This window comes from Rhipicephalus microplus, chromosome X (genome assembly GCF_043290135.1).
Source record: "Rhipicephalus microplus isolate Deutch F79 chromosome X, USDA_Rmic, whole genome shotgun sequence".
NCBI lineage: Eukaryota > Metazoa > Arthropoda > Arachnida > Ixodida > Ixodidae > Rhipicephalus > Rhipicephalus microplus.
This window is the reverse complement of record NC_134710.1, coordinates 146454382-146480290: the sequence shown is the minus strand read 5'-3', so window position 1 is coordinate 146480290 and position 25909 is coordinate 146454382. Positions and strand designations below refer to the sequence as shown.

General features: G+C 44.4%; 1 protein-coding gene across 1 annotated transcript in view; it reads left to right on the top strand.

The window, feature by feature from the left end:
* LOC119177009 (uncharacterized) overlaps positions 1 to 23689 on the top strand; it is a 57371-nt gene extending 33682 nt beyond the window's left edge. The window contains exons 2-3 of the mRNA XM_037428357.2: positions 13690 to 13965; positions 23386 to 23689. Of these exons, the coding sequence (XP_037284254.2) occupies positions 13690 to 13965; positions 23386 to 23550 (441 nt within the window). The 3' untranslated portion in view covers positions 23551 to 23689. The remainder of the gene's footprint in view (positions 1 to 13689; positions 13966 to 23385) is intronic.
* Positions 23690 to 25909: the final 2220 nt, after the last annotated feature.

Genomic DNA, 25909 nt, shown 5'->3' with positions numbered 1-25909 from the left:
CCAATATATGATTATGAGAGACGCCGTAGTGGAGGGCTCCGGAAATTCAGACCACCTGGGGTTCTTTAATGTGCACCCAAATCTGAGCACACGGGCCTACAACATTTCCGCCTCCATCGGAAATGCAGCCGCCGCAGCCGGGATTCGTACCCGCGCCCTGCGGAGCATAAAATGTTATGCATATTGCTATACAGTACTAAAAAACAAACAATAAAAATAACGAAAAATTATAGTTTCAAAGAAACAGGTATGGAGAACAGCATTTAGTCTGAGTTATTCATATTCCTCCTTCTTACCTTTATTATGCATGCCGTTTACAGCAATAAGACGCAGAATATCAAAGGAAAAGAATAAATTAATTTACGGCCCACATATGCAAGAATGGAAGCACCATTAACACTTAGTTTTTTCTGTCACAAGACAAAGCTTTCATTACATTAAACAACCCAGAGCTCCATATTCACGAAAGCCTCGCACGCACGATCTGTTTCGTTGCAGCAAATTATCGATGATCGTGATGTTCAGCATATTACCGGTGAAGGTGGACAACCAATAAAATGCAGCATTTGCAAAGGAATTGTGAATTCGTTACCAGTTCTGGCCATAAGTGCTGCGGCTTTGCACGAAAGGCATTATGCACACGCTACACCACCTAACGCTTAGTGCAGAGAAGGACTGCACAACGTCATTTTTCATGATGGCAAAACGCACGGAAACGGAGTTATGCAAATTTTTAGTTTGCATGCCATCCGCGTTGAAAAAAAAAACTTACCTTATTGCTCCACTAAATAAATCATTGTTCGGAAATGTGCCCGTCGAAGGAGTATACATTCTTGCGATAAAAGATGTCGTGCACGCAACAAGCGCTCACTGAATGCTGAAAAGGAAGGCGGGACAAGCCTAACTGTCTTTTTTGTTGTTGTTGTATGTCTGCCAAAAAAAGGAATGGTCGGTGCACTGAAGACACGCACAACCACGCTCTCAAACCTAGAACACAGCAGAGGAGCACGAGGCTGCTTTTCTTCGGTCGCGCTCATCAATACGATGCAAAACGAAAGAAAACAAAAAAGAAAAAAACTAAATTGCTCCAGTTCTTTTAGTTGGCTCACTATAGGTAATAATATTATTATTCGTGATTTAACGTACCAAAACCACAATATGATTATCAAAGACGCCGTAGTGGAGGGCTCCCGAAAGGCGCATTACGGTGCATGCTAATTACATAGGAAAACAATTGCTCAGAATCCACTCAGGTTGTCTGCGTCTAGGTGAGAGCACCATCGGCTGTAGATTGTATTAAAACTTTTTTGACGTTATAGCAGCCTATAGCGAGTATTACCCGACATTAGCGATGAAATAACCCTACCTAGACAACATTGGTCAATATATAGTCGACGTTAGCCAGCGATTCTAGTAAGAGAATGCTTAGAGCGGGCCCATACTGCTCGGCTTAGCATTCGCACCCGTCGTTCACTATTATCACAATGTCACCACTCGTTCACAAATTAAATAGGGGCACGCTGAGATAGACCATATTGCATAAAACTGATGGTGAGGTGACACTAGTGTTTGAGGAAACACAAGCACTTCATTTAACGGCGTTGATATTCCACACATATAGATGGGCGAGGACGTTATGCGCTTGATGTCAACATTTGGAAGTTGCGCTGCAACTGTGAAAAGCGAAGAGGAGACAAAGGGGCACGAGCAAGAGGCACGGGCTGTGGTTCACTCGTGGCTCTTGCTCGTGCCCGCTCCCCTTCTTCCTCCTTTATCTGTATTAGCGCCTACATAACAAAATTGTGCCATTACGTGTGCTCCTGCAGAACAGATGGAGTTGTTCTTCTCTATTAGCAAGAAGCGTCGCAGTCTGCATGGCAGCAAACATTGCGCATTACACCTGTGAAGCAGTGAACGTCAGTTTTTCCCGTGTCTCTGTGAAGTGTCCATGTGGGCTGCATATATAATAAATATGTCCTTAAGTTTCCTCCCGAAACCTTATCCGTCACCAGCAATGTGCCAAAATGCATAAAACTATTTCTTCTGCGCCCTATTTTTGGTGGTTGTGTTTTTAATTTTTTATTCAGAATAGAATTGAAATTATGAATAAAAACGTAAGGTTTTCCATAAGGATAAGGGGGTAACGACAGAAAAAAATCACGAAATCATCCACTGTCACTCGAGGGGAGATGCGAAGAACAGGTAATAGTATGTCGATGATCATATCTAAGCAAACGAGCTACAAAACCAGAGGGTTATTGGAATCGAGAAGAAGCAAAAAAGTTTTGAATTGACCAAATGGCAGAATAATATGCCATGTACAGAATTTTTGGGATAGCACGTGGAAGCTTAACGAAGTGATTAAAAACACTTTCAAAGTCAAAATCCACTCTGTTATTCGTGACACTGCTCACTGAGAAAAGCACCCGGGGTCCAAAATGAGAACACGAAACAGAGCTTAAAGTCCATGCTTGCTTATGTGTCAACATTTCAAAATATAAAACTTGCGCCAGTTGAGATTTTCCCTTTTTTTTTCTCAGTCCAGCACCCGGTCCGCCCCTGCATGAGTGCACGCATCGCACGCATCATATAGGCACCGCGAAGGCAATCCCCCAGTGCGATATCAATATCTAACGGTTTTCATTTACTTTGTTTCTTCCCTCCCGGTCATCTATTACTGCGTAAAGAGGCAGCGCTAGTTGCGTCTACGCACCATTTTCTCACACTCGGCTTTCGTTTGCTCCGCGTCTAATTGGAGCACAGCGTCGCTGTGACAGAACCGCTGACGTTCGACTCACCCATCAGCAGCCTCGCACCAGAGGCATGCTCCGGCGGCGCGCAAACTGGACCGACCTCCAGCGACTGCAGATGCGGGCTCTCATCTACATAAATGCTGCGATGCCGGTCGGTCCGATTGCGCCCAGTTGCACTCCACTTGATCTTATAGAAGACAAAAAAAATGGCAGCAAGAAATTCCGCACCGTCCTGTACACTGCACTTGTACGAGTTGGCTTTAATTGCAGCGCTGCGATGCTCGCGGCGCGCGAACACCCGATTTTTTTTTCATGCCACCACGGCAGCAGAGCATGCGTTAACGTTAATCTTTCGAAGCTCATAGACGACCGCCTGAGTTCTACGTTTTTGTTTTTAACTTTACGGCGTCCTTTCTGTATAGCGAGCCTCTCTGCTCGGTGGATCGGAGTGGCAGGAGGAGGGGGGAGAGAAGAAAAAACACAGGAAAATTGAGTAATATTGAAATACAGTTTTCTACACTTTTAATCAAGGCTGTTCCCCCGATAGTCTAAGTGCATTATTAGGAGCCAAATCACAATATATCAATTGGCCACCTTACTTTGAAAGTAGCCGAACTGAATGCAAACTGCATGGCAGTAAGGAACTCTTCGATTCTATCTTTATTCCATCTAGCGCCTCCTCTATTTCAACTTGGCCTTTTAAACGCAGCCTTAATTTCGGTACTATGCATCCTTATTACGAGATAAAGCGTGCTTATCTAAACTTTTCGTGAATAAACGATGGGCTTGATGCCTGTTATTTCAACGCCAAAGCGTTGATGATATCGCTTCGTAGAAATTTTGTTGTCGATGTCAGTCGTTGCCTGTCAGCGAAAAGTCGGCACTATTCGTGAGTGAATAGTTGCGATGGATGGAAACAATAAGTAAAATCACCTGGCAGATCCGAAATCCAGCACAGGTTATCTGCGCGGCAAGCAGGCGTTCTACCACTAAGCCACAGCAATAATGCTTGAAACTGCTTCGAAACACACACACACACACACACACACACACACACACACACACGCACACGTGCCCCGCCGCGGTGGTCTAGTGGCTAAGGTACTTGGCTGCTGACCCGCAGATCGCGGGTTCGAATCCCGGCTGCGGACGCTGCATTTACAATGGAGGTGGAAATGTTGTAGGCCCGTGTGCTCAGATATGGGTGCGCGTTAAAGAACCCTAGGTGGTCGAAATTTCCGGGGCCGTACACTACGGCGTCTCTCATAATCTTATGGTGGTTTTGGGAACATCGCAACAACTGGGTCGTTGCGATGTTCTCCCTTCCTTCACAAAGCACTCAAGCCTAATCAATCATTATCAATTATCATCACTAATATAATCAACAAAGTGTGGTGCTGCTTAGGTGCCTGTATATAGGCGTAGTGGTTAATTCATGGAATAAATAGTTATTGCGTAGTCGGCACTTCACAACTGTTCTTGCAGTAGGCATTGTACGATATCTTGAAGCGGCCATTGTTACGCGTCCATGATGTTGCTTTTCTCGCGGCTCGGTTGAGGCGCCCGCTGAGAAGCGAAGCCTGACGTAGGGACGGAGAAATCGATGAGAATAGGGCCAGATTACGATATCGCGTTCTACTTTTGAAGGTGAAGCGCACGCGTTCTCCAAATTTTCCTGTAATATTTTCCTTTTGTTAGTTGATTCAGTGACGATACGAAGCCCAGGAGAAGAGCGAACAATGATAACAACATCGAGGACAATGACGACGGTAATTGAATAATGCCACGTTCATCATACTCCACGCTCCCTGAGATTCTAATTTATTCGTGCGAATAAAACAATATTCATAAATTTCACAATACGGCATGTCATTAAAAATAAAATAGTGCAATTACTTCCAAAATGCTGAGTGCAAGATCAGCGGCGTGTGGCGAGGATTCTTACACACCTTGCGTAAATGATTTTAGGCCCCTTTTAGGAAGAAAAGGGCTTGCATAAGTGACATAGCTATTTTTCGGTGGATTAAAGACAGTTTCCTTCAAATCGAGTGTATAGCATTTTCGTAAATTAAACATTGGTCGTTCAAAACGCTCTTTCTAAGTATAGTTTTCGGAAATTTTCTTGATAAAAAATGCTGACATTGATTTGTAGTGGTTCGCCTTCCATAGGCATACTTTGCTACTAAAGTTACTCGATAGAACCCACCTAGCAAGTTACACTTTGGAATGGGCCTTGGCAAACCCATCTCAATTCTTTGCGTTTGATCCTTGTTTACAGTACTAAAAATATGACAGTTTAATTCCATGTGTGAATAAATGATAAAGAAAATGTAAACATCTCCTCACTCATTTTGAGCAAAAACACCCACAAAATGAATGAAAGAAAGAAAAAAGAAAGGAAGAAAGAGAGAAATAAAGAAAGAAAAGCATATTTCAGTGCACAGCTGCCTTAATATTTTGCTACTCATACTGTGGAGAAGTCTACTGGAATTCTATATGTCACTTTAGGGAGAATTTTGTTATAAAAAAATTGCCTCTTCTTCCCCGAAGGGAATCGTGAGGAAATGCGAATGCATTTCTTGGGCCGAGAGTACACGACGTAGTAATCTTAATGGCGTAAGTTAATGATGAGACGAGGATTCGTACCGCAACCATTCATTTAAATATTTATCAGCCAGCGAATGGTCGAGAGTGAGGCACGCACTTCACTCCATCTACATATAGGTTCGAGCGAGCGTACGGGAGACTGGAGCGCAGGGAAGAGAGAGAGAGCGGGTGGCGAGCGAAGGAGCGGCGAAGCACTGCACCTGTCATTGTACCTGACCGCCATAATGTCAGCGTCTTATAAACAAAAACACTACAAACGCGTTTCAAACTCACTGCATTGAGGCGCTGCCAAGTTACGTTCAAGACAAGGAGGTGGGGACACTCATTGCTAGGGGCGAGGATAAGCGCGCGCGCCCGCAGCTGTTGCTGACAGCTGCCGACGCCGAAGCGTGACATGGTAGGAGCTCCGGTTGCTAGGAACGCGCGCGACCGCAGCTGTTGCTATGGGAGAGCGCGGTGGACGGATCCCGACGACCGCCTGACATAGCCCGACTAAAAAAATACATTCGCATTAAAAAAAACGAGCACGACAGGTCTGTGCGCAACCCACCGCACAGTCACTGCGAAAGCTAGAAGAACGGCCTTTCAGAGCCTCTTCTAAACTCTCTTTGGGATGCTACAAGGACACTGCTGAATACCCCTACACCTTAAATAATCATAAACTTTGTGTAGTAGACCAGCATTCACCATGCTATCCTTTGTCATTCTTTGTATAAGAGAAGTATCCACTCCACACTTGGGAATTTTGTGCAATATTTTATGAACCGGCTGACAACGATGAAGAAATATGCCTGAAGTGGGTATGCGCCACAGTTAATAGATGATCAAGAACAAGTTTTCTAATGCGTTGGAGCATTGCACTACCCACTCATTACGAAATTCGTATTGTGTGTCGCCTAGTTGTCCTTTTGACGTTCTAAAACGCTTTATTACTCCTAATAACGCGATTCTTTTCCCGACATTAAGCCTGCCTGAGGCCAGTTCAGAAACGAGTTCCAAGCGTTGGCTTGTCTTAGTGGTAAAATACTGGGCTGGTACGCAGTGGACCCTAGTGATAATCTCACTGTGTCATTAATGTTTTTTATTTACTGAGTTTTTATTCATTCTATTTCTTTCTATTTCATTCGATTTCATTCGATACTGGTTACATACACAAGCGGTGGTGGCGGCGGACAACTACGGCACCGCGCGTGACCCGTGTTCCAATCTCATAACAGCTTTCGCTGTAAATCAAATTAGGCAGTCCTCTTGATGCATCACGAACACAGGCGACGGCTGACGTAACCTACGAACTTTCTTTTGCAGATATAAAACGCAATGCTTTGTTGTTCCTTTTTAACACGCAAGACCAACGCTATGAACTCTTTTTTTTCTTACTACTCTTAACTCTGAAACGTACCAGTAAACCTGACGCACCATTTTGTGCGTGCAAGACAGAGTCGCGGATCTTGGAATAACTAGCGATAAGGGCACCATTCTTTCACGTCCACTTCCTAAAGGCCTTGACACGCTAACATAAGGTATACACTTGCCTGACGCCGTTATGCAGTGCGAAAAGTATTTTTAAGGTACAGAATAAAGCCACCCTTGGCTATATAGCAATCGCGGTGCGCGTACAGTCGTTGTGAAATCGCAGCTGCCAGACAGAAAACGCGTATCCATGCATCAAGTTGTATGTCTGACGAAGAAACAAAAAAATAATTGTAAGCAGTAATGTTTTCACGCTTACATGCCCAGCCCGCATGCGCGCGTGACCAGAAAAATTGAGCCGCCACGACGACCACATGCGTGTGTAGAGTAGGAGGGACGGTACACGTTATAGCCGAGCGTTGGCTGGTACATTTGTTCTTACGGTGAGACAAACTCCTTCCCTACTGCCCGGCGAAAACGTTAAGCTGCGGTGATTTCTCCACGCCGTCGAGACGCCATCTCACCATCCGTGCGTCTCTCGTCCTGTTCCTTCTGCATACGCTGTATAGCTCTCTGCTTACCAGTGGCGCGGCAAACTTCATCCACGAGAAACAGCAGCCGGCTGTATCCGTATAACCCTGCATAATCTGAGATGATTCAGTGATGTCTCGCGTGCCTTTACAGACATTTTTGCTTCTTACTTGTCTGGCCGCTTAAATTTTCGCCCGCAAAACGCTCGCAACCCGCGGCATGCAGGAAGCCTCGCCAGGCCCGCTGGACCGGCGAGAGAAACCGGCCGAAGACGGCCGTCCGCCCAGGTGAGAGCCCCGTGCACGCTCCCGACGCTCGCGGAGTTTTATGGCGCACTCAGCCGCGTGGGTTTCTCAACCGGCTCTTTCTTCCGAAGGCGCCTGTACACGCACGCGCCGCAGAGGCATCCGCTCTTCGGGCTGCGCGGAAGAGCGCATGTAAATTGCAGATCCATGGCGATGGGGGCAAATAAAACGTGCGGACACATGCGCGGCCGAGCTCTGGAATCAGATGCAAAGTAAAAGAAAGTCTTCCAGAGGCCAATAAACAAGAAAGCCCGGTTTCTCCTTCCTCGGCACCCACAACGCCTCTTCCTCCTTTCACTGCCGTACGTTTCTCTCGTTACAAATAGTTTAGGCAGTTTCCTCAGTCCTCGCATGCAGAGTATGTGAAAAGCATTGCCGCGGGGAAGACGGGTTAATGCTTCGATCATGTCGTGAGCTCAGCGTGCGGTCGTGATGCACGGACTGAGCGTTGCGCTAGCTCACCGTTCGAGGGGTCACTTAGAACGTTGTGCAGTACAGAGATAGACAAAATTTCCATCCCCCTGCTCACACTGTAGGAGCATTTTACGTGTGCCTGAACGTCCCTCGACTTCCAAAACGGATGACTAAGTGGTTTGTCGTGAGTTATTAGCAACGCTCGAGGTGTTTCCATGGGACACCTACGGGAGTAATAACGACCACTGCCACAGTAATTTGCACCATTCGGATGGGGTGGCGTCTATGTTGCGCGTATAAGTGCGCCCCTCAAGTATGAATTTTACCTGCGAGTCATTGAGAAATAATGCCATTCTTCATGACATTCAAATCATACATCGTCACTCGCAAGTGCGACATATATAAATACGGAGTTCAAGACATCAATAAATGTCTGGAGTGTTGAAATGTAAACAAGGGCATGAGGCTGTGAGGAACATGTGGTACCGAACCTGAGGTACATAAGGCTTTGTCAGTCATAATGCTAGGGCCAACACGACCAAATACACCGTGTAAACGTGAGTGAACAAGCTAAGTATCACATGTAACAATTAAAGATAGGTGCTGTATGGTGAGAGCAGTCAGCTCAGTGCACTCGACGTGAATTTAAACGACACACTCTTTTTACCACCGACTTTCTCGTTATCCTCATATTAAAATTGTTTCTCTCTACCTCTCTCTTTTGACACTTCATTTAAAACGAAACTACAGACACTTTGACTACTTAGAAGGGCCGAAGTCATTATGATACCAGAATTTTCACCGCCAGAACAAAATATATTTATAGCTGGTGAAAGAGTTTCTATAGGCCTGCCCCGCGATTTGTTGCAACATTTTGCTTTGCATTCCTCTTGTAATTAACTTTAAATACCGATAAGACGACTTGGTCACTTTCAGCTGCACCAATTTTAAACCACAAGCATGCACCACCAACAGATGATCTCATATTGAATTGCCGTTACATCTTCCTCCTTCCAGTTTTTTCAGCCCTCGCATTCACTTGCCATTGGCGGCCTTCACTTTCCATTGGTTGGCAAGCGAATGCCACCAGTGCGCACGTGTATGATGATATCATGATGCCTTAGCTACGACAGATACAGTGTTTTCCGAACAACAGTCACTCGAAGCATCATATATGTCTGAATGTCTGATGACTCTTACACCTGAAGTCCGGACGTGCGTTCGTTGGTACACTGAAGTGAAAGGCGTTTTCGTTGGCACACTGATCCCGTCTGAAAGGCGCTGAATATATTGAGCTGCTTAGATTAGAAGACTAGGGTTTTGTACCGCATCTTACAGTACGCACCAGCTGATGTTGTGTAGTACACATGGGCTATCTATAGTGTAGACCGAAAAAATACTAAACTAGATGTGACTGAAAGGCTTGACCAGTAAATTTAAGCACTTAAAAGCGTCAAAAATGGATTTGGATAGACGTGTTATCCTTTGCGCACTTCAAAACTGATAATGAACCAACAGGTAATCTTTTACGCAGTTCTTGATACTGGGCATATACGCAACCGCGATCAACTGCTTCGTCTGCTAATGGATTATTTAGCAGGAATCCAGCCATAGGGTTTTATTTAACGATGCGGCGTCCTGTATTGCAACTCAAAATGGGAAAAGAGTCTTCCTTTAGTGTTTTTTTACCACATCGCTTACCAGCTGTGAGAGGAAGACAGTGCCAGTCGGTTGAAAGATGATGTACAACGCGAAACGCACCAACTTTTTTTATATTACTTGACATATACCTCTTACAGAGTTCTGAAGCGAAATATATAAAACAAAACACGATAAAAATTTATAGCTGTGCCATGTTCCTGGGCAAAAACCTTAAAATGTCGGTACATACAATGCTGTAATTGCAAAGGGCAGATACAGCTAGCTCTTGCTGATCAAAACCTGTCGAGAAATGGTTATTTTTCGCATTTAACGCTACTCAAGCTTCACAGAGTGTTTAGTTTTCCGTAACCAGCATAAAAAATAGCAACCACTGGAATAGCTGCAACTATGCGCTTCAAGTTGGTATAAACATGTGTTGTTGCAGATAAGTCGTTCTCCTTGGAAAAACATGGCATATGCCTTAGTTGGTAAGATACCCGTCACGGGTGCCTGGCTAAGGCACTCGGCTGCTGACCGGCAGGTCGCGGAATGGAATCCCGGCCTCGGCACCCACGTTTTTGATGGAGGTGAAAATGCTTGAAGCCCACGTGCTTGTTTAGATTTAGGTGCACGTTAAAGAATCCTAGGGGGTCGAGATTTCTGGGGCCCTCCACTACGGCGTCTGTCATAATCATACGGTGGTTTGGGACGTTAAACCGCAACAATTATTATTAAGATATGGTAAAATTTTTGAGGGCTCTTGTATCTCTGCGTGCAAGTGACTAGTCGCGGGAACCTTCTTTTCGTATTTCGCACTCTTTTTTTAGAAGTCCCGAACACACATACACATACTAATTAGCTATTATACCGGGAAGAAATAACTTCGACGCTAATTAATACTCTCTACAACTCCTCTTCTGAATAAAACGTACTAAGAGCGATATTTTGAAGGTTGGAAAATGAGTTATTGTAAAAAAAATACATGACCTTTTTAAACTTACTCCGAGTCAGTTGGACTTTCGTGACTCGAATATATGTTTTTTAGCGTATGGTAGCTTCAAGACCCCATGTTTAGCGCGACCAAATAGACACTGTGCTTGAGCAGTATGAAAGCAGCTTATCACTGGCGTTTTCAATTAAATAATAAATAGCTGGTTAGCCCTTGTTACAGGGACAAGTAAAATGTGTCAGACCTTCTTTTCCGGAAGGTAATCTACAATTCATATATGGAACAAAATTGGGTTGATATAATAATCAGTATCTTCTTCGACATCATTCTAATGGACGAGTTTAACTGAATGCTTGGGCGTGTTGGTACGACAGATTAGAAGAAAACAGCGCGAAAAACGAGAAACCAGACGAAGAAGGACACATACAGATTGTTCACCAACAACAATAGTTTATTCTGAAAACCACGCATATATACCTATGCAGTGGAACGAAAAAGAAGACACAAAATTGATAATCAAAGAAAAATAAAAAAGTAACATCATAAAACCAATCTCGTAGAGCGTGCCAAGAATCTAATAAAATGATAACTTTTTTTTTTTGGAGGCCTACTGACTGAAGCCTACCGACACATGCACCACCCAGCCTCTAGCTATCTCGACGGCCTCCAGTATTTCACGGGTAACGTGGTCCCGATGACGCTTAACAACCGCACATCAATGAAAATCAGAGACGCACCCAGAATTATGGCAATGAATGCCTCAGTGTCCGGACACAGTCGAGGAAACGCTTTAAGCGTGGTCCTTGAGACGTTCATTCAAACATCGGCCAGTTTGGCCTATCTATTATTTACCACAAGACAATGGTAAGGAATGCATCACGTTTTGAACGCATGGAATAAACAACTTATTCCGATGCTTAGTCGGGCAGGTGGTGGTCTTCCTAGCTCCTGGGTTGATGGCCCTACACAGTCTAGCCAGCTTCTCAGGGGTCAAAAAAAAAAAAAAAGATCGACGTAACACCTGCCAACTGTCCTCTTCTGGTTATGGGCAGTGCCGTGGATGTAAGAAATGACAACGTACTTATTTAGCCGTCTACTTTCACTAGTCTGAGCCGGTAACCCTGCGCTCATTTTTTGTTCAGCAAACATAAGTACTTGGTCATTCCGTTATCTTTGTCTCGCTACTCGTTTTTCACGTTGTTTCCTTCCAATAGAACGAGTTTAACTTTCGCAAAAGGGTCGCGTGAAAGCGACGCGGGAAATTTGTCCAGGCATTCAGCGTAAATGTTTGCAACTGTGCACGCGTTCTAATGTTACGTCGAAAACCTCAAGTACAGACAGCGAGGGTGTGGGGCAAATGCTGGTGCCATGTATGCATCGAAAATCAGAAAAATGATAGTATTGTGAAGAAAATAATACATCTCAACGAAAGTGGGTCCTCATACTTTTGAGCTCATGTGCATCAAAACCGATGTTGGCGCATGCCACCACAATTTCGGCGTTCGCAAGGCTCATCGAAACCAACACACTTCCAGCGCGGGGCAATAGGGTGTACCAGAAGTAAACTTTCCACCGCGCAGCATTTGACATAAAAATAAGGCAGCCAAAGTCAGCCAGAACGATTTACTTGGCCGTTTCGCGCATTCGCACCGCACGCACAAATAAAGCTTCGCCCCCATTGCACCTCGGCTTTCCACTATAAATCTTCCGAATTGTTTTCTCTCACGCGCCGCGTGTGTTCAGCGTTCGGGCCACCGCGCTTGCCTCGGCTGAGCTGGCCGCGCAGTGAAGTATAGGAAACGTCCTGCAGTGATACGAAGCCGTACGTGGCTCACGCAAAACGCTGTCCCGGATACACGACACGCAACAACGCGAGACGCTCTCGTTAACACCTACCGTGCATGCAACGGAGCGCCGACCGGCGAACGGGCGTTTCGCAACGCATGCTAATCGCGCCCGGCTCGGCGCTCTTAATCCGTCGCCTCGCGGGGAAGACGACGACCAGGGAAGCGGAACGCTTCGCGAATAATGACGTGACACGGCACATTCGATGTGTTGCAGTGTGTGAATGCTGAGGTGCGTGTTTTCGGCTTTTCCGGGAGATAAATAAATAAAAAAACTGCGTAATGTACACCTGGTAGGACGTGGTTTAGTACGTCTAGTGGAAAGCTCTGGGGCCATATTCACAAATTGTTTCTTGTGCAAGCGATCTTTGCTATTGGCCAACCGGCTTCTCTGATTATATGTCTATTAGAGTGATTGCTTGACATCTCTTTTACGTGCAATCTCAGTGTAACACCATTTTCAAACTACTGGCTCCAGTTGTTGAACGCTTTTCGACAATGCTCTACGCGTTAGCTTATAGTATGTCGAGTATAACAATTATGTGGAATTTTTTCGAAAGAAATTTTCTCGCACAATATTTTTTAACACACCCCGAAGAAAAACATGATACAATAAAGAGATGCCACAGGTAGGGGCTACCTTTATTTATTCGAAAGCCACCATTACGCCAGTATAGAACACAGACAAAAATACTTTGTATTCGCAGTTAATGCACGAAACACTGAAGGAACACGTAAAAGTCAACACAAAAGAGCATGTTGGTCGGTTGCCTCCGCATCTAACATGTACAGTTTTCTCTCACGAACAATGCTAGCGTAAGATTGTATGGCTCCCATTGTAACTTAACAGATGCAGGGACAATGACACTCCTGTAAATATTGCCATGGATGTCACAACAAAACGTGCGTATATGAAAATGTCGACGTTCATAGCCTTCATTTTATCTTGCACTCGACAAAAAATAAAAAAAACGAGTTGCTCAGTAGATTAGCTCAGCTCTTCTACGAAAAATTGAGCAAGAATGGCTGGTATACGTGACATGCTCGTGGTCTCTTAATTGTAGGCAAAAAAAAAAGATGAAATATGTTGCACGGATATACCTAGTATGCAAAATTCTGCTTTTCATAGCACCGGAATTAATGGCTCTGTGGTGTTGCCCATGATAGGCAAGGCACCGCATGTGCCATGACTCGCTATATACGATTGTGAACGAGAGGGCTGTTTTTCTTCGCAGGTGACCGTGCTGCTGTGTGCGGCCGTCGCGCTGGTGTCGTGCCGGCGGCGCTATCGCATCCGCTACCTGGATGCTGACGACGTCGACGATGCACCGGTGGTGTTTCGACGGGGCCGGAGCCGGGACCTGCTGCGAGACCTGGAGGCTGTGGCCAGCGGTTCAGACCGCCCCGTGTACGTGATACGCAGGCGCAAGCCCAAGGACCGCCGCCCACTTGGACATAGCAGCCGTGAGCGGGTGCGCTTCGAGGAGCCACCGGAGGATTTCGACGCTGAGGTGAGGACACACTGCGACTTTTCTAAGGACTCTTCATCTGCATTCAACGATACGTGCCCTTTAATGTAGTCAACTACGATAAAAAACAGCATAAACATTTCAGAAAGCTTGTACACGCTGTGATGCTCACAGAAACACAGCCATTTATAAAGCACATTTAATTTCAAGTGCGGTGTGAAACCAAACTCAGTCATTCTCCTCAAAGCGATGACCGCTACAGTTTGCGCATAGATGTTGAGATGCATAAAGTGATTTTACACATATGTGTCGAAATGGCTAGATGTTAAAATTCAATCATAAAACATAGGATGACATCCCGTTTTGTGCTAGCGCGGCAATGGAAGTACTAAACTGCAGACAGCGCAATGAAATCATTCGATCATTTGCTGCACGAGTGAAAGTTGCAATATAACCGAATAAATGCAGTGGTGCGTGTCTTGGGTCACATCAAGGGCGAGAAGTAAGGCTTTTGGGCATCGCTATGGTGCAGCAATGGTACTTATAAAGCAAATAATAGTGTATCCTACCACTGCCACTTATTGTTTATATATATTATATATTAAAATACGTGCTAGACCTAATATTCGCCAGAAGCCTGAACATCGAATGCAACCACGTGTAACTTCGAGTGATTCAGTAATTTCATAGAAGAGCATACCATCGTTTAAAGCATCGATGTTTGTGGAGACGCAGAGTAATTAATTTTTGTATATATATCGCATTCAATTTCTCATGCCATTTTTCATCTAGATATCTCACTTCATAATTTACAGTCGTAAAGATGCAGAGTGGGCACCTATAATTTTTTGCTCATGCTAAGTAGCTTCACTTCAATGCACCACTTCATATGATCTAACACTCCTTTTTCTTTAATACGTTTCTCTAGAATATTCGCTTTTAACGTTGGCATATGATTGTGTGTATATGCTTCAGAATCGACAGGGCTTTGAGGAGACATCGCTTCACAGAATTTTCAATGTTTAATTTTCATCACAAATAAAATACGTGTTTAATGATGATACCTAAAAGTCACCTGATAAAGTCATTTTGCTATCACGGAACAGAAAATGAGAACAGAATCAATATAATATTTGTGAGCAATGCAATGCATTCTTGCTGAATGTCACATATGCAGTTCATGGTAGGATCCCAATTAATCTTAAGCCGGATGGTCAAGGACATCAGCAGTAATGCAGGCACTACAGAAACAGGGCATCGAAGAACACTACATACACACTGGAAAAAATCTACAGTGAATCCACAGCCGCCGTAGTTCTCTATAAAGAAAGCCACAGAATCTCAATAGACAAGGGTGTAAGACAGGGAGACAATTTATCCAATGCTATTCAGCAGTCGTTTACGGGAGATTTGCAGGACACTAGATTGGAAAGAGTTAGGAATAAGAGTTAATTGAGAGTATCTTAGTAACCTGAGATTCTTTCATGACATTGGCTTCATAAGTAACCCAGTGACAGCTTTTAATTACTGAAATGGACACGCAAAGCAGAAAAGTAAGTCTAAAAATGAATATGCACAAAACTTAAGTAATGTGCGACAGTCTCGGCCCAAAACAGTACTCAGCAATATCTGAAGAGACACTGGAAGTTGTAAAGGAATATATCTACTTAGGACAGGACTACCAAGCCTAATCATCCGAGTGAAATAGCTAGAAAAAAAGAACAGGGTTGGTAGCATTCAACAAGCATTCTTAAATCATGAATCGTAATCTGCCAGTAACTGTAAAGAGAAACGTACATAGCAGCTGCATCTCACCAGTACTTAACTATACAGAGGAGAAACCTGAAGGCTTACAAAGAGTGTTCAGCTTAAATTGAGGGCGGCAGCTTTCCACACCCCCTTTTTTACAGAAGAATTTTTCCGGAACAGATAGCGCATAGCTGCAAACATTGGTCATATTTGGCGACACTCATACACATGGTGTGGACGTGCACACACACAAACACCTTAGAGTATCGGGAGTCCTTCTTGCGTGCCACCGAGCCAGAAGACCAACGCCGGCTCATCCAGCACGCGGTGCAGGCTGCGGTATCCCAAGGGATCCCCGCCGACCTTCTCTGAAATAGTGCGACCAGTCTCTGTAATGGTTTCCTCTATTTGCTTTAATTTTTTTTCTGGGAGAAATAAAGATACTACCACCACCACAGTGAGCGATGGAAAGGAAAATGATAGGTGTAACTATCAAGAAGAGAGCAAAGTGGGTAGTCAGGGAACAAACCGGGATTAAAGATATCATTGTTCAAATCAGAAAGAAATGGACATAGCCCGGGCACGTAGCACGTAGGCAGGATAACAGCTGGTCATTAGGAGTGACTGACTGGATTCTCAGAGAAGGCGAACGCACGAAGGGGTGACAGAAAGTTAAGTCTGTCGATGAGATTAAAACGTTCGCAGCTATACCATGGCAGCAAAAAACACAAGACTGGGTTGATTGGCGGATCACGAGAGAAGCCTTTGCCCTGCACTGGGCGTAGTTAGGTTGATGATGATGAGATGGTCATGACAATCTCATGAATTGCCTAGAATAAAGCACACGTTTACTAGGCAGTACAACCAGTGTTGCTAAGCTTCACGTAAATACGTATATTGTGGGGCAGTTATCTGCTTGTTTGAGTCATGGACTGAACTAAACAGTCCATGTTATATTGAGCAGAAACTACTGAGTTCATGGTAGGGGCAGTCCACGATATTCAGTAGTGAAAGAAGGGAATGTAGCAAAATAGTAGGGCGGTATGGCAGGGTAAACCCCCTGAAATCAAATATGCAATTTTGATATCGAAAAACTTGCTGTACTCTGAGGAAGAAACGTGTGGTAGCCAGATATCGAGCGGCGGCTAAAAGTGCTTTAAATACGGCGCCAATGTGCACCTGTGGCCTCTGACGCAAGCACGTAAAACTTCGTTTTAGTCAAATTTCATTTTGATTTCATAAACTTTTCAATGTAAGTGTACTTTTTTGAAAAAAGTATTTTTTTATCAGACTTCAGATTTTTTTTATTGGTACGAATACAAGAATGTGACATGTGTTTAGTATACAAAAGGAGGTCCCAAAGTCAAAGACTGTACCGGGACCTCCTGTTAAGGGCAAATTGATGTCGAATGAATTTCGACAAAACTTCGAATGCTTGAGCTACTACAGATTAGAAACAATCTGAACTAGAAATTGCTGGTTTTGTAAAAAGTGAAGCTGTAAAAAATACACCAAAATACGTGCCCTCAGTGGCCTTGTGCATGTAGTAAGTTTATTTTTTTTCTACAAAAACTGCAAGAAAATATGACATTTTTTAGTCCAAATATAATCTACGAGTCTGTAGAATAACACGGCTAAATATAATTTCATTACATTACTTTTGGTAGTTGCAGAGAAAAAGTGCATTGAATAAGTGAACCCCTTTAAAATTTGGTAGTGAATCATAGGAAGGATAGGCAACCTAGGCATAAAAAAAGGGTGTCACTTGAAACCTAGTAACATTTTTTGTGTGCACATAACATTTTAGTGGAATACTTGCAGCCGTTTCCAACATGTTATGCTAAAACTGACATATACCATTTACCCTACCATAAACCCTAAAGAAACCCATTTATACAGACTACTTGTTGCGATTGAAGCATATGGTTTACCAGATAAAGGCAAATACCAAGCGATAAAATAATGTAAAAAGGAGTGAGTAATTTCGGGGAGACTCCACTCCCAAATGTGGTGCGACTTTCAATGGTGCACCTCGACAGCCGGGTACTCATGTGATCTGAGTCGCATGAGGAATTCCATAATGAAGTAAGATTGCAATGTGGGTGGTTTACTGTTTATTTTATCACTGATTGAGCTAAAAATATAGTGTGAAATATAACAGGAGGGAAATCAGGCAATAATGCCACGTTAAATAGGGTCCCATAGCTCACAGCTCAGTAAGGTGAAATGATTTTTTTTTTTTAAATGAGATCGCAAACATGCCGAGATAAATAAAGTTTGATTTGTTCGTCCTTGGGCACTTTTTGTTTTAACTGCATTTCCTTCCCCTTTTTACCTTTCTTCCCTCCGTGGTCGCCACTGTTTCTCTCAAGGTGAGGAGAGCACACAACTATACGGCAACACCAGACCAGTGCTCTGTAGCCGGCAATTGCGTGCACAGGCCGATTTAAGGCACCGAGGGCTGGTGACTCGGCAGCGAGGGAGGAAGATCAGGCCCCTCTTTTGGGGCTCGAACATGAGCGCGATAATGCAGCCGGAGCAGATGTAATCACAGGGCTAAAACGAGAGACTGGATATACTCTTGAACGTTGCCCAGCCTACCCCTTGCGGAAGCAGTTCCAGAGCGCCTATTTTTCTCTTGTTCCTGTTTACTTTAATAAGCAGCTTCGCTGTCGAAGACGTGAAACGGCTATTTTCATACGACACTTTAACGCGGATGCTAACCTGACAACACGCCCGTCATGACCTTCTGCAGTTGGCATTTTATTTACGCTGCTTCATTTCAGTACGTTCATTCATGGTTGCATTCATTCTTTTGTCCTCGCAATGGTGGAATTTCATAAAAAACATTCTCATACCCTATCAATAATGAAATTCGTTAATATCTTTTTGTTAACTGAAAGGTCAAGTCGGTTATCGAAGTTGTAGACGTTTTTCATGAAACTAAGAGCATTGAGGAAGAGGAAAGAAATATGCAGAAGGACAGGAAGGTTAGCCAGTTCTTAGACAGGCTGGCTACCCTGTGCTGGGGAAAGGGGTTAGGGAAATAAAAGATGTCAGAAAATAACTGTTGCAAAGAGAGAAAGAGAATGCTAAAGATATCGGAAGAGGAAAAGCCAAATCAAAGAGAATATCGCACTAAAGTTTGCCTCTAAAGGCAGTTGCCTGAAAAAAAAACGTAATAAAACTTTCGAAGCCTTCTGGGCTGAGGATGGACTCGGCCAATGACCCAGAATTCTTTGTTCTGACAAAGGCCGATCATCTAGTCTATCTAGAGCTTCGGCAAGTTTTTGTCTTGGCGCGTTGAAAAGGGTACACTCACCCAGAAGATGGGCTCACGTTTCTTCACAGCTGCAGTAATTGCATGTATACAGAGCAGCTGCCCATTCCAATAAGAAAGAAGTGTGCGTTCATGAAGGCCACGCCAAGCCACAGGCGACACAGAAGAGTCTCCTTAGCTCGAGACATTTCTGAGGGAAGACGAAGCTTGAGATCGGGATCCAAGTTAGGCATGAGAGCCACAAAAGAAAGGAACAAGCAAGCAAGTTAGGCAGGCGAGCGTTTGTGAATTCCGTCGAGTTCCACTATACCAGTGTAATGTCACGTGCAAGCGAACGAACTCTTGTAGCTGCGTCGGTTCCTGAGAATGGGATGGCTGTGTATTGCGTACCGTCATGTGCAGACCTAGTGGCCTCATCTGCCTGGTCGTTGCCATTTATACCGCAATGACGTGGTATCTACTGATACGCTATGCTGCGTTGTCTCTCGATTGCTTGGTGGTGAAGAAGCCTCATATCAGCTACTAACTGTTAATTAGGTTCAAGAGAAAAGGGTGACATGAGACATTGAAAAGCTGCCTTCGAGTCCGAAAAAATAGACCAGGTTTCCGGATGTTCTTCCACTCTAAACTTAATAGCTGCACGTATGGCGGCGAGTTCTGCAGCGGCTATTGCGTCAAATGAGATGTCATAAATTTAATTGTGGTGGAATTGGCGATAATAACCACCACCCCTGTTGAGGTTACTGAAGAAACAGAGCCATCCATGTAAACGTGAAGGGGTCCGGTGTGCCTCTCGTGCAGAAACAGTAGTGTGGCCTCTTTCAGGGCTAGATGTGGCGACCGTTTCTTATTTTTGATTTCATGAATCGTAAGAAAAGCTTTGAGTGAGTGTAGGCACCACAATGGCAACGGCAGCCGTGCTGCATACGTGAAGTGCAATGGAAGCACTGCGCAATGCTGAGCTACAGTTGCGCTTAACGCTGAGTGGGGCCTAGAAGTTCGAAGTAAGGCGAGGTGACACGATGAAATCGGAGCGAAATGTCTCAAGTGCATTCTCAAAGCGTCTACGCGGAGCTATGTGCGTGTTGAGTGAATAATCACCCGCGATGACGACTGTCGCTGCTGTATATGCGCATATCGGAAGACCAAGGCTTATTTGCAGTGCTTGGGCTTGAATCGACTGGAAGACGCACATGTTTATTCTTTGGATCCGACAAAGCACGGGTAAGCTGTAGCACATAAAACCGAGGAACAGAAGAGTGTGTAGAGCTGAAGCATCGCTCGTACAGAGGCACCCCACGTTTTTTCAGTAAGAAACATGAGTTTGTGGGTGATCATGGCGAGTTTTGTTTTCATGTAGAAGATGTGAGCGCTCCAGGAGTGGTCACGATAAGCTACGATTCTGATATATCAGTGGGTCTTCACGTAGTTGATCGTGTGTTCATTGACTTTAATAACATACAGGCCCATCGCCTTATGCGTGAACGATATAAACGAGCACTTCTCCAATGACAGCTGTAGTCCCCATCCGTCAATGTACTTTGTGGCCAGTGTAGCCCCTCTCTGAAGCCTATCACGCAAATATTTAGAGATGCACTGATCATGTAAGTGCATCAACCAGGCCAAGGAGCGCTAGATTGAAAAGTGCAGGGCTGAGAACACCACCTTGAAGAGCATTGAAGAGCACTGAGAGCGAATGTGCTGTCGTGGTAGTTGAGCCCTCGTGCAAGATCCACCGAAGTATATCGCGATTTATCTGTAGTATAAAAAAGGGAATATTTAGTTACTATGGCGTGCGCACATATTCGGCAGCGCCAACTCTGTAGAGAGCCTGAGGCCAAGGCAAGGAATGAGACCAGCAAGAATACAAAGGTCTACTTGTCTGTTTTTGACGCGTTTCCCTCGGAAATGATGACGGTGTTTACAGTGATGCCACATTTAAATGAAGGGTTAACCAAATGACAACCGAATGAATTTTAGGCCCAAAACTGCCTATTTGAATTGGAGATGTCATCTTAACCATGTACCAGAGCATATCACAGAGACGCTTCGTTGAAATAACACGTATTTTGAAAAACACGCGACATGTGCACACGCACACTAGCCGGATGTTTTTCGCTCACCATATTCCGCCGCTTGTACTACAAAGCTTTGTTCGGGCAAAAAAAAAGGAAAAGAAAAAAATTAGTAGAGTAGAAGCCAGCGCTGGCGTAATTAATAGGGCGGCGCACGCTGATCGCGCAGCCCCAGGCTCATCGGCGGAAGTGGAAGGAAAACGTCCCTAGCGGTTTTCTCACATCTTGCGTGCGCACCCGAAGCGTGTAAAGAAACAAAAGACAATAACGCTATCGGGAAATGAGCTCACTCGCCCGTGGCGCCGAAACGTGGTTTGACAGAGCACCTGGCGATGCGATCTCCGTCGTTGGCGCCTCTAGCGTGCCTCAGCTAGATACAGCGCCGGTATAACTGCCGTGGGAATGGCGGTGACTCCGGGGCGACGCGGTACAGCGCGCCCGGCGAACGCTCAGTGAAATGAAGAGATCGGTGGCTCGTTGAGAACGTCGCGGGAGCCGCGGCTACACGCGTGGTTGCCCACGGAAGGCTTGCGCGATACGCTTTGCTATACAGCCATCGAACCACCCTCCTCACACGCAGCTCCTGCTTGGCCTCAGCCAGAGACGCTTGGACGGACAGACGTGACGAATCCGACACGCTTAAGTTTTCAAACCGGAAAAGAAATCTCTGCGTGCAAGCGTATAGAGAAAAACACGGACGCACACTTTTTGTATTCGAGCGTATTTTCTTTCGTTCGTGTTTTCTTATTTTCACCAACGTAGCTCGAGAGTTCTCAATTCCACAGTTCCACACACCGCGCAATAGGTGCGAACGAAGTATGGCATTTATTGCCATAACGTGTGGGTAACTGTGCGTGGCTCGTCAAGGGAGGTTGCGTGGCACTAGATTTAAGAAGCGATATTATCACGAGACACGCGAAGACAAGGTGGATGAAACAAGGACGGCGAAGTCAACCAGGGCTTAGCCTGCTTGGCTACACCGCTTTGGGGAAGGGGGGGAGAGGAAAGAAAAGAAAGACCACTGCTGGGCCGCCAACGTAATGCCGAACAGATTTAGTATGAACAGTGGAGTTGGCGGAGATAAAAGGAAATTCACGCCAACATCTCATGAACTCAGCGGCTTTAATGTCAGAACGATCTTGCAGCGATACATCTTGCCTGTTACGCGTTCAAAAAAAGTTTACTAAAAAACATGATTGGCATATCGATTACGACACAATATTACAAATGTTAATGACTCTTTACGAGCATTGCTATGCGTCTGCGACGTCAAAATGAGCAAACGAGATAATTTATTATACTTCATTTGATTTATTTGAACTTCCACTTTTATGCAGCAAGAAATCTGTTTCAAATAGTTGGACGCAATTGTCGTGCTGACACTCTCGTACATTGATGCGAAGTTATTTCAAACCGATTTTCTTGTGAAACTGGTAGCTCACTATGAACAATGTGATACAGCACATATACCATAAAAAAAAGGTTGCACATGCTTCACTCCCGTATGCGGAACCTCAAATAGAAAGGCACCATTTCGCAGGAGAATGTTTTTGCCCACCCATGGCGAAAATCTTTTTTTTTTGTACAATGTGGCAGACACCCTATCTCATCTCTTGCTGCAATGTAAAAGCGGCAATTCAGCCACACAAGCAGCAGCAATAAACTCAGACCCGAACCTTCTCAGTGAAGCGTGTGAGGCTGTGATCTCCAAGGCGGAGCTGGTCGACCCGCGCCAACTCATCATGCGGGCCCGGCAGGCGGTACAGGCCAAAGAGTTCATTGAATAATGGACCCTCCTGTCGTTGGTCACCTAATAAACGTCTTTGCTCTCTTTCCCTCTTCTTACCAACTGGATCAATAAAGAAAAAAAAACATAGGACAAATGTCAACTAAAGCTGAAGATCTGAATGCGAGAAGGGGGAATAAATGATCAGGTACTTATAAAGGCTTTTTTTCTCGCCAGAAAATATGGCCTAAAGCTGCAATTTTAACAATGACTGAGTAACTATAACTGAGCGAGTGAGTTAGTGAGTGAGTCGGTGAGTGAGTGAGTGAGTGAGGCAATCTTATTGGGAACACAATAGAACCAACGTCACCTGTCTAGGGCACGATGAGCACACTTTTTCCGGCTATCCTGATGTTCTAGCCGCAAGGTACCGAGCCCCAAAAACTGTAACCCCCTAAAATGTTGAATCCTTATGTCAAAGTACAGCACGTATCTAATGGCGCTCCAATGCAGTCGATAATACTTTTCGCGGACGCGGCAAGGCAAAGTTGGCTGAGCCGTATCACTGTGACTGTGCTACACTTAGTTTGTGCCTAACGTTTATATCCCTTGGCGCATTCTACTCTTTCCAGGAAAGCAGGCGGCCGATGCCACCACTGCCTGGCCAAGATCCATTCCGCCCAACTTTTGTCGTCCAAGGCACGTACGCCCTGCACCCCAGGTCTCAGAAGTTGATGCCCTACGAAGGCGAACACCCGATACCCATCCCTCGAGAAGTGTTCTCCCAGATTTCGTAGAGTGCCACCAGGCAGGCCTGGAAGGCACCGTTTCCCTACTGAGGGCAACTGAGACGTCAGGGTATCGAGTGCACAACCAGCGACAACCGCTGCAGTGCAGAAAAGCAAATGAGCAAAATGTATCAACCTTTTCAGGGCTGGAAACCCGCGGGAACGGACAGAAGGCATTACGGTCGCTCACCTGATACGAGAGTGGTATTCATTAAAAAAAAAAAAATGTCGCGCGTTGGCTTTTGACGCGGGCGTCTTATATTGCACATCACACTTTTGCTGTTATTTTTTGTTTTATTGTTTTTTAGTTTTTTGGCACAGGGCAAATGTCTGATGGTGTCATCCCAGTAATTTCTTTTTTAATTTTCCATGAAACCAAATAATTCCAGTTGTGTATACATTTTTCGCTAGAGCATAACGCTTTGGCGAACAAATAAATACACAAAAAGGTTTTGTTCTTTTTCTGCATTACATCATGACTAAGAGGTACCATCTTGTGCTGTCTTTGACTGAGGCTCAATATAGGGTATATTTATTATACGTACCTCACTGACAGCGCTTCGCCTTTGCCCAAGCATCGCATTTTGTGCGGACCTTTCAATAAAGACTTTTTCATGTGCAAGTTGAATTTCTGTCTGTTTTCTTTTATATGAAGGACAACTTTTCTTTTTTTCTGAGGGACACCGTTATAATAGTAAATAATTACGTTTCAAAGATTTTCACAGGGTTATTACCTGGTTCGCCTCTATTTTCATGCTTTTTATTTGCCTTGAAATTCTTTTAAAGCAATGATTTGTGGCAGCTTTGTTGCAGTATTATAATTCTTCAGTGGAATGACTGCGAATGAAGAACGTCAGTTGTAGAATAAAGTGCAACGTCCAACCAACAAATTAGACAGATACATATTTAGCTTCTTAATTATTCTTACTACGCAAACAAAAAATGAATTCTCATTTGTCAGGCAGAACATCCCAGAATGTAGATCATAATGACTAATAAATATTACTAGTAACTGAAACGCCAATGTATTAGTATAATATGTAACAAATTTTTGAGGCGGAAAGTTTGTCCTGGTTAGAAAAAAAAGACAAGGAAAATGTATAGAAAAACCAATAATATTAACTAGTAATGGCCGCTTCAATTTGCTACGGGAAGGAGAAAACAACAAGAAAGAAGCTCAAGCCAAGTGATTGCAACAGTGCTTAAATCATGTGTTCGTTACCCTAGGTGAACTTTCGAGGTCTGTTTTGTAGGCTTGTGAACGTCGGGGTCATGAAGATATATGCTTCCGAGATTACATGACTGCCACTCCCTATTAATAAAGGAATTTCAAGGCACTCCCTAAAGCAAGTGTAAATTAGGAGGTTATCGTGAATAAGGCTTTAATAAATCCTTTCAAATTCGCGTTTTGACGTGTAAGTAAAGGACGCCTCTTCATTTTACATACATCTTATGAAAGGAAACTGAAGCACTAAAAATGGCGCTGAGATGTGTAACCACAGTTTTATCCCAGCTGTCATATCAAACCATTGTGGGAATTCTCCAAAAGACAATGCGAATGACATTTTTTTTTTTTGGCAATAAACTGCTGCTGCGGCCATAGTTGAGGAGCACAGTAAACGCGGTGATTCCGTCTTCGGTATGCAGCGTCATCTGCAACAGCTCCATGATTCAAGAGTGGCCTCCGTGATTAGCCCCGACAATGGCACGCAGCCTTCTTATCAAGGTGGCCACATTTACAAAAGGCATTTGTTGTCCTTATGGCAGATATTCTTATGCAGCTGCAGAACGTTCACTGTTTCTAGGCGTACTTGAGCTTCCGGCACATCGACAGTGCTCTTGCAGTTAGTTGGGATCAGTAGTCAGTATTGATGTTAGAGGGGATCAGTGCTCTTGCAGTTAGTTGGGATGAAAACCTATGCCCCCGGAGTAAGTCATGACTCCATCAACAAAACCGAAAGATGACGCAGTTCCGGATATTTCATTTACAAGCCAAACATTCAATGTCGTCGCACGCTCAGAGGAAACAGTCTTTCCTTTCGTGTACTAGAAAGTGCCTGCTGCAACAACTGCCAAAAAATTACATTATTGGCAATGATGTCCTTTCTTGTCAACCATGAAGTTTGACAAAATTTAGTTCGACCAATTCTAAAACCACTTCAGGTTCCCTTTAACAGATTAATTTTAGGCAGATATAACAGCCCCGACTTCTGTGCGGTGAAAATTTTGAAATTCTGCCAATCCAGATTGTGCGAAATTCCGCGGATATATTTATCAGGCATCAGGCACATGTAACGACTTATTTAATAATCTCTTCCCACCTGTAGACGTTCTTGAATTGTTAAAACTGAAAGAATGTGGTGGGGCA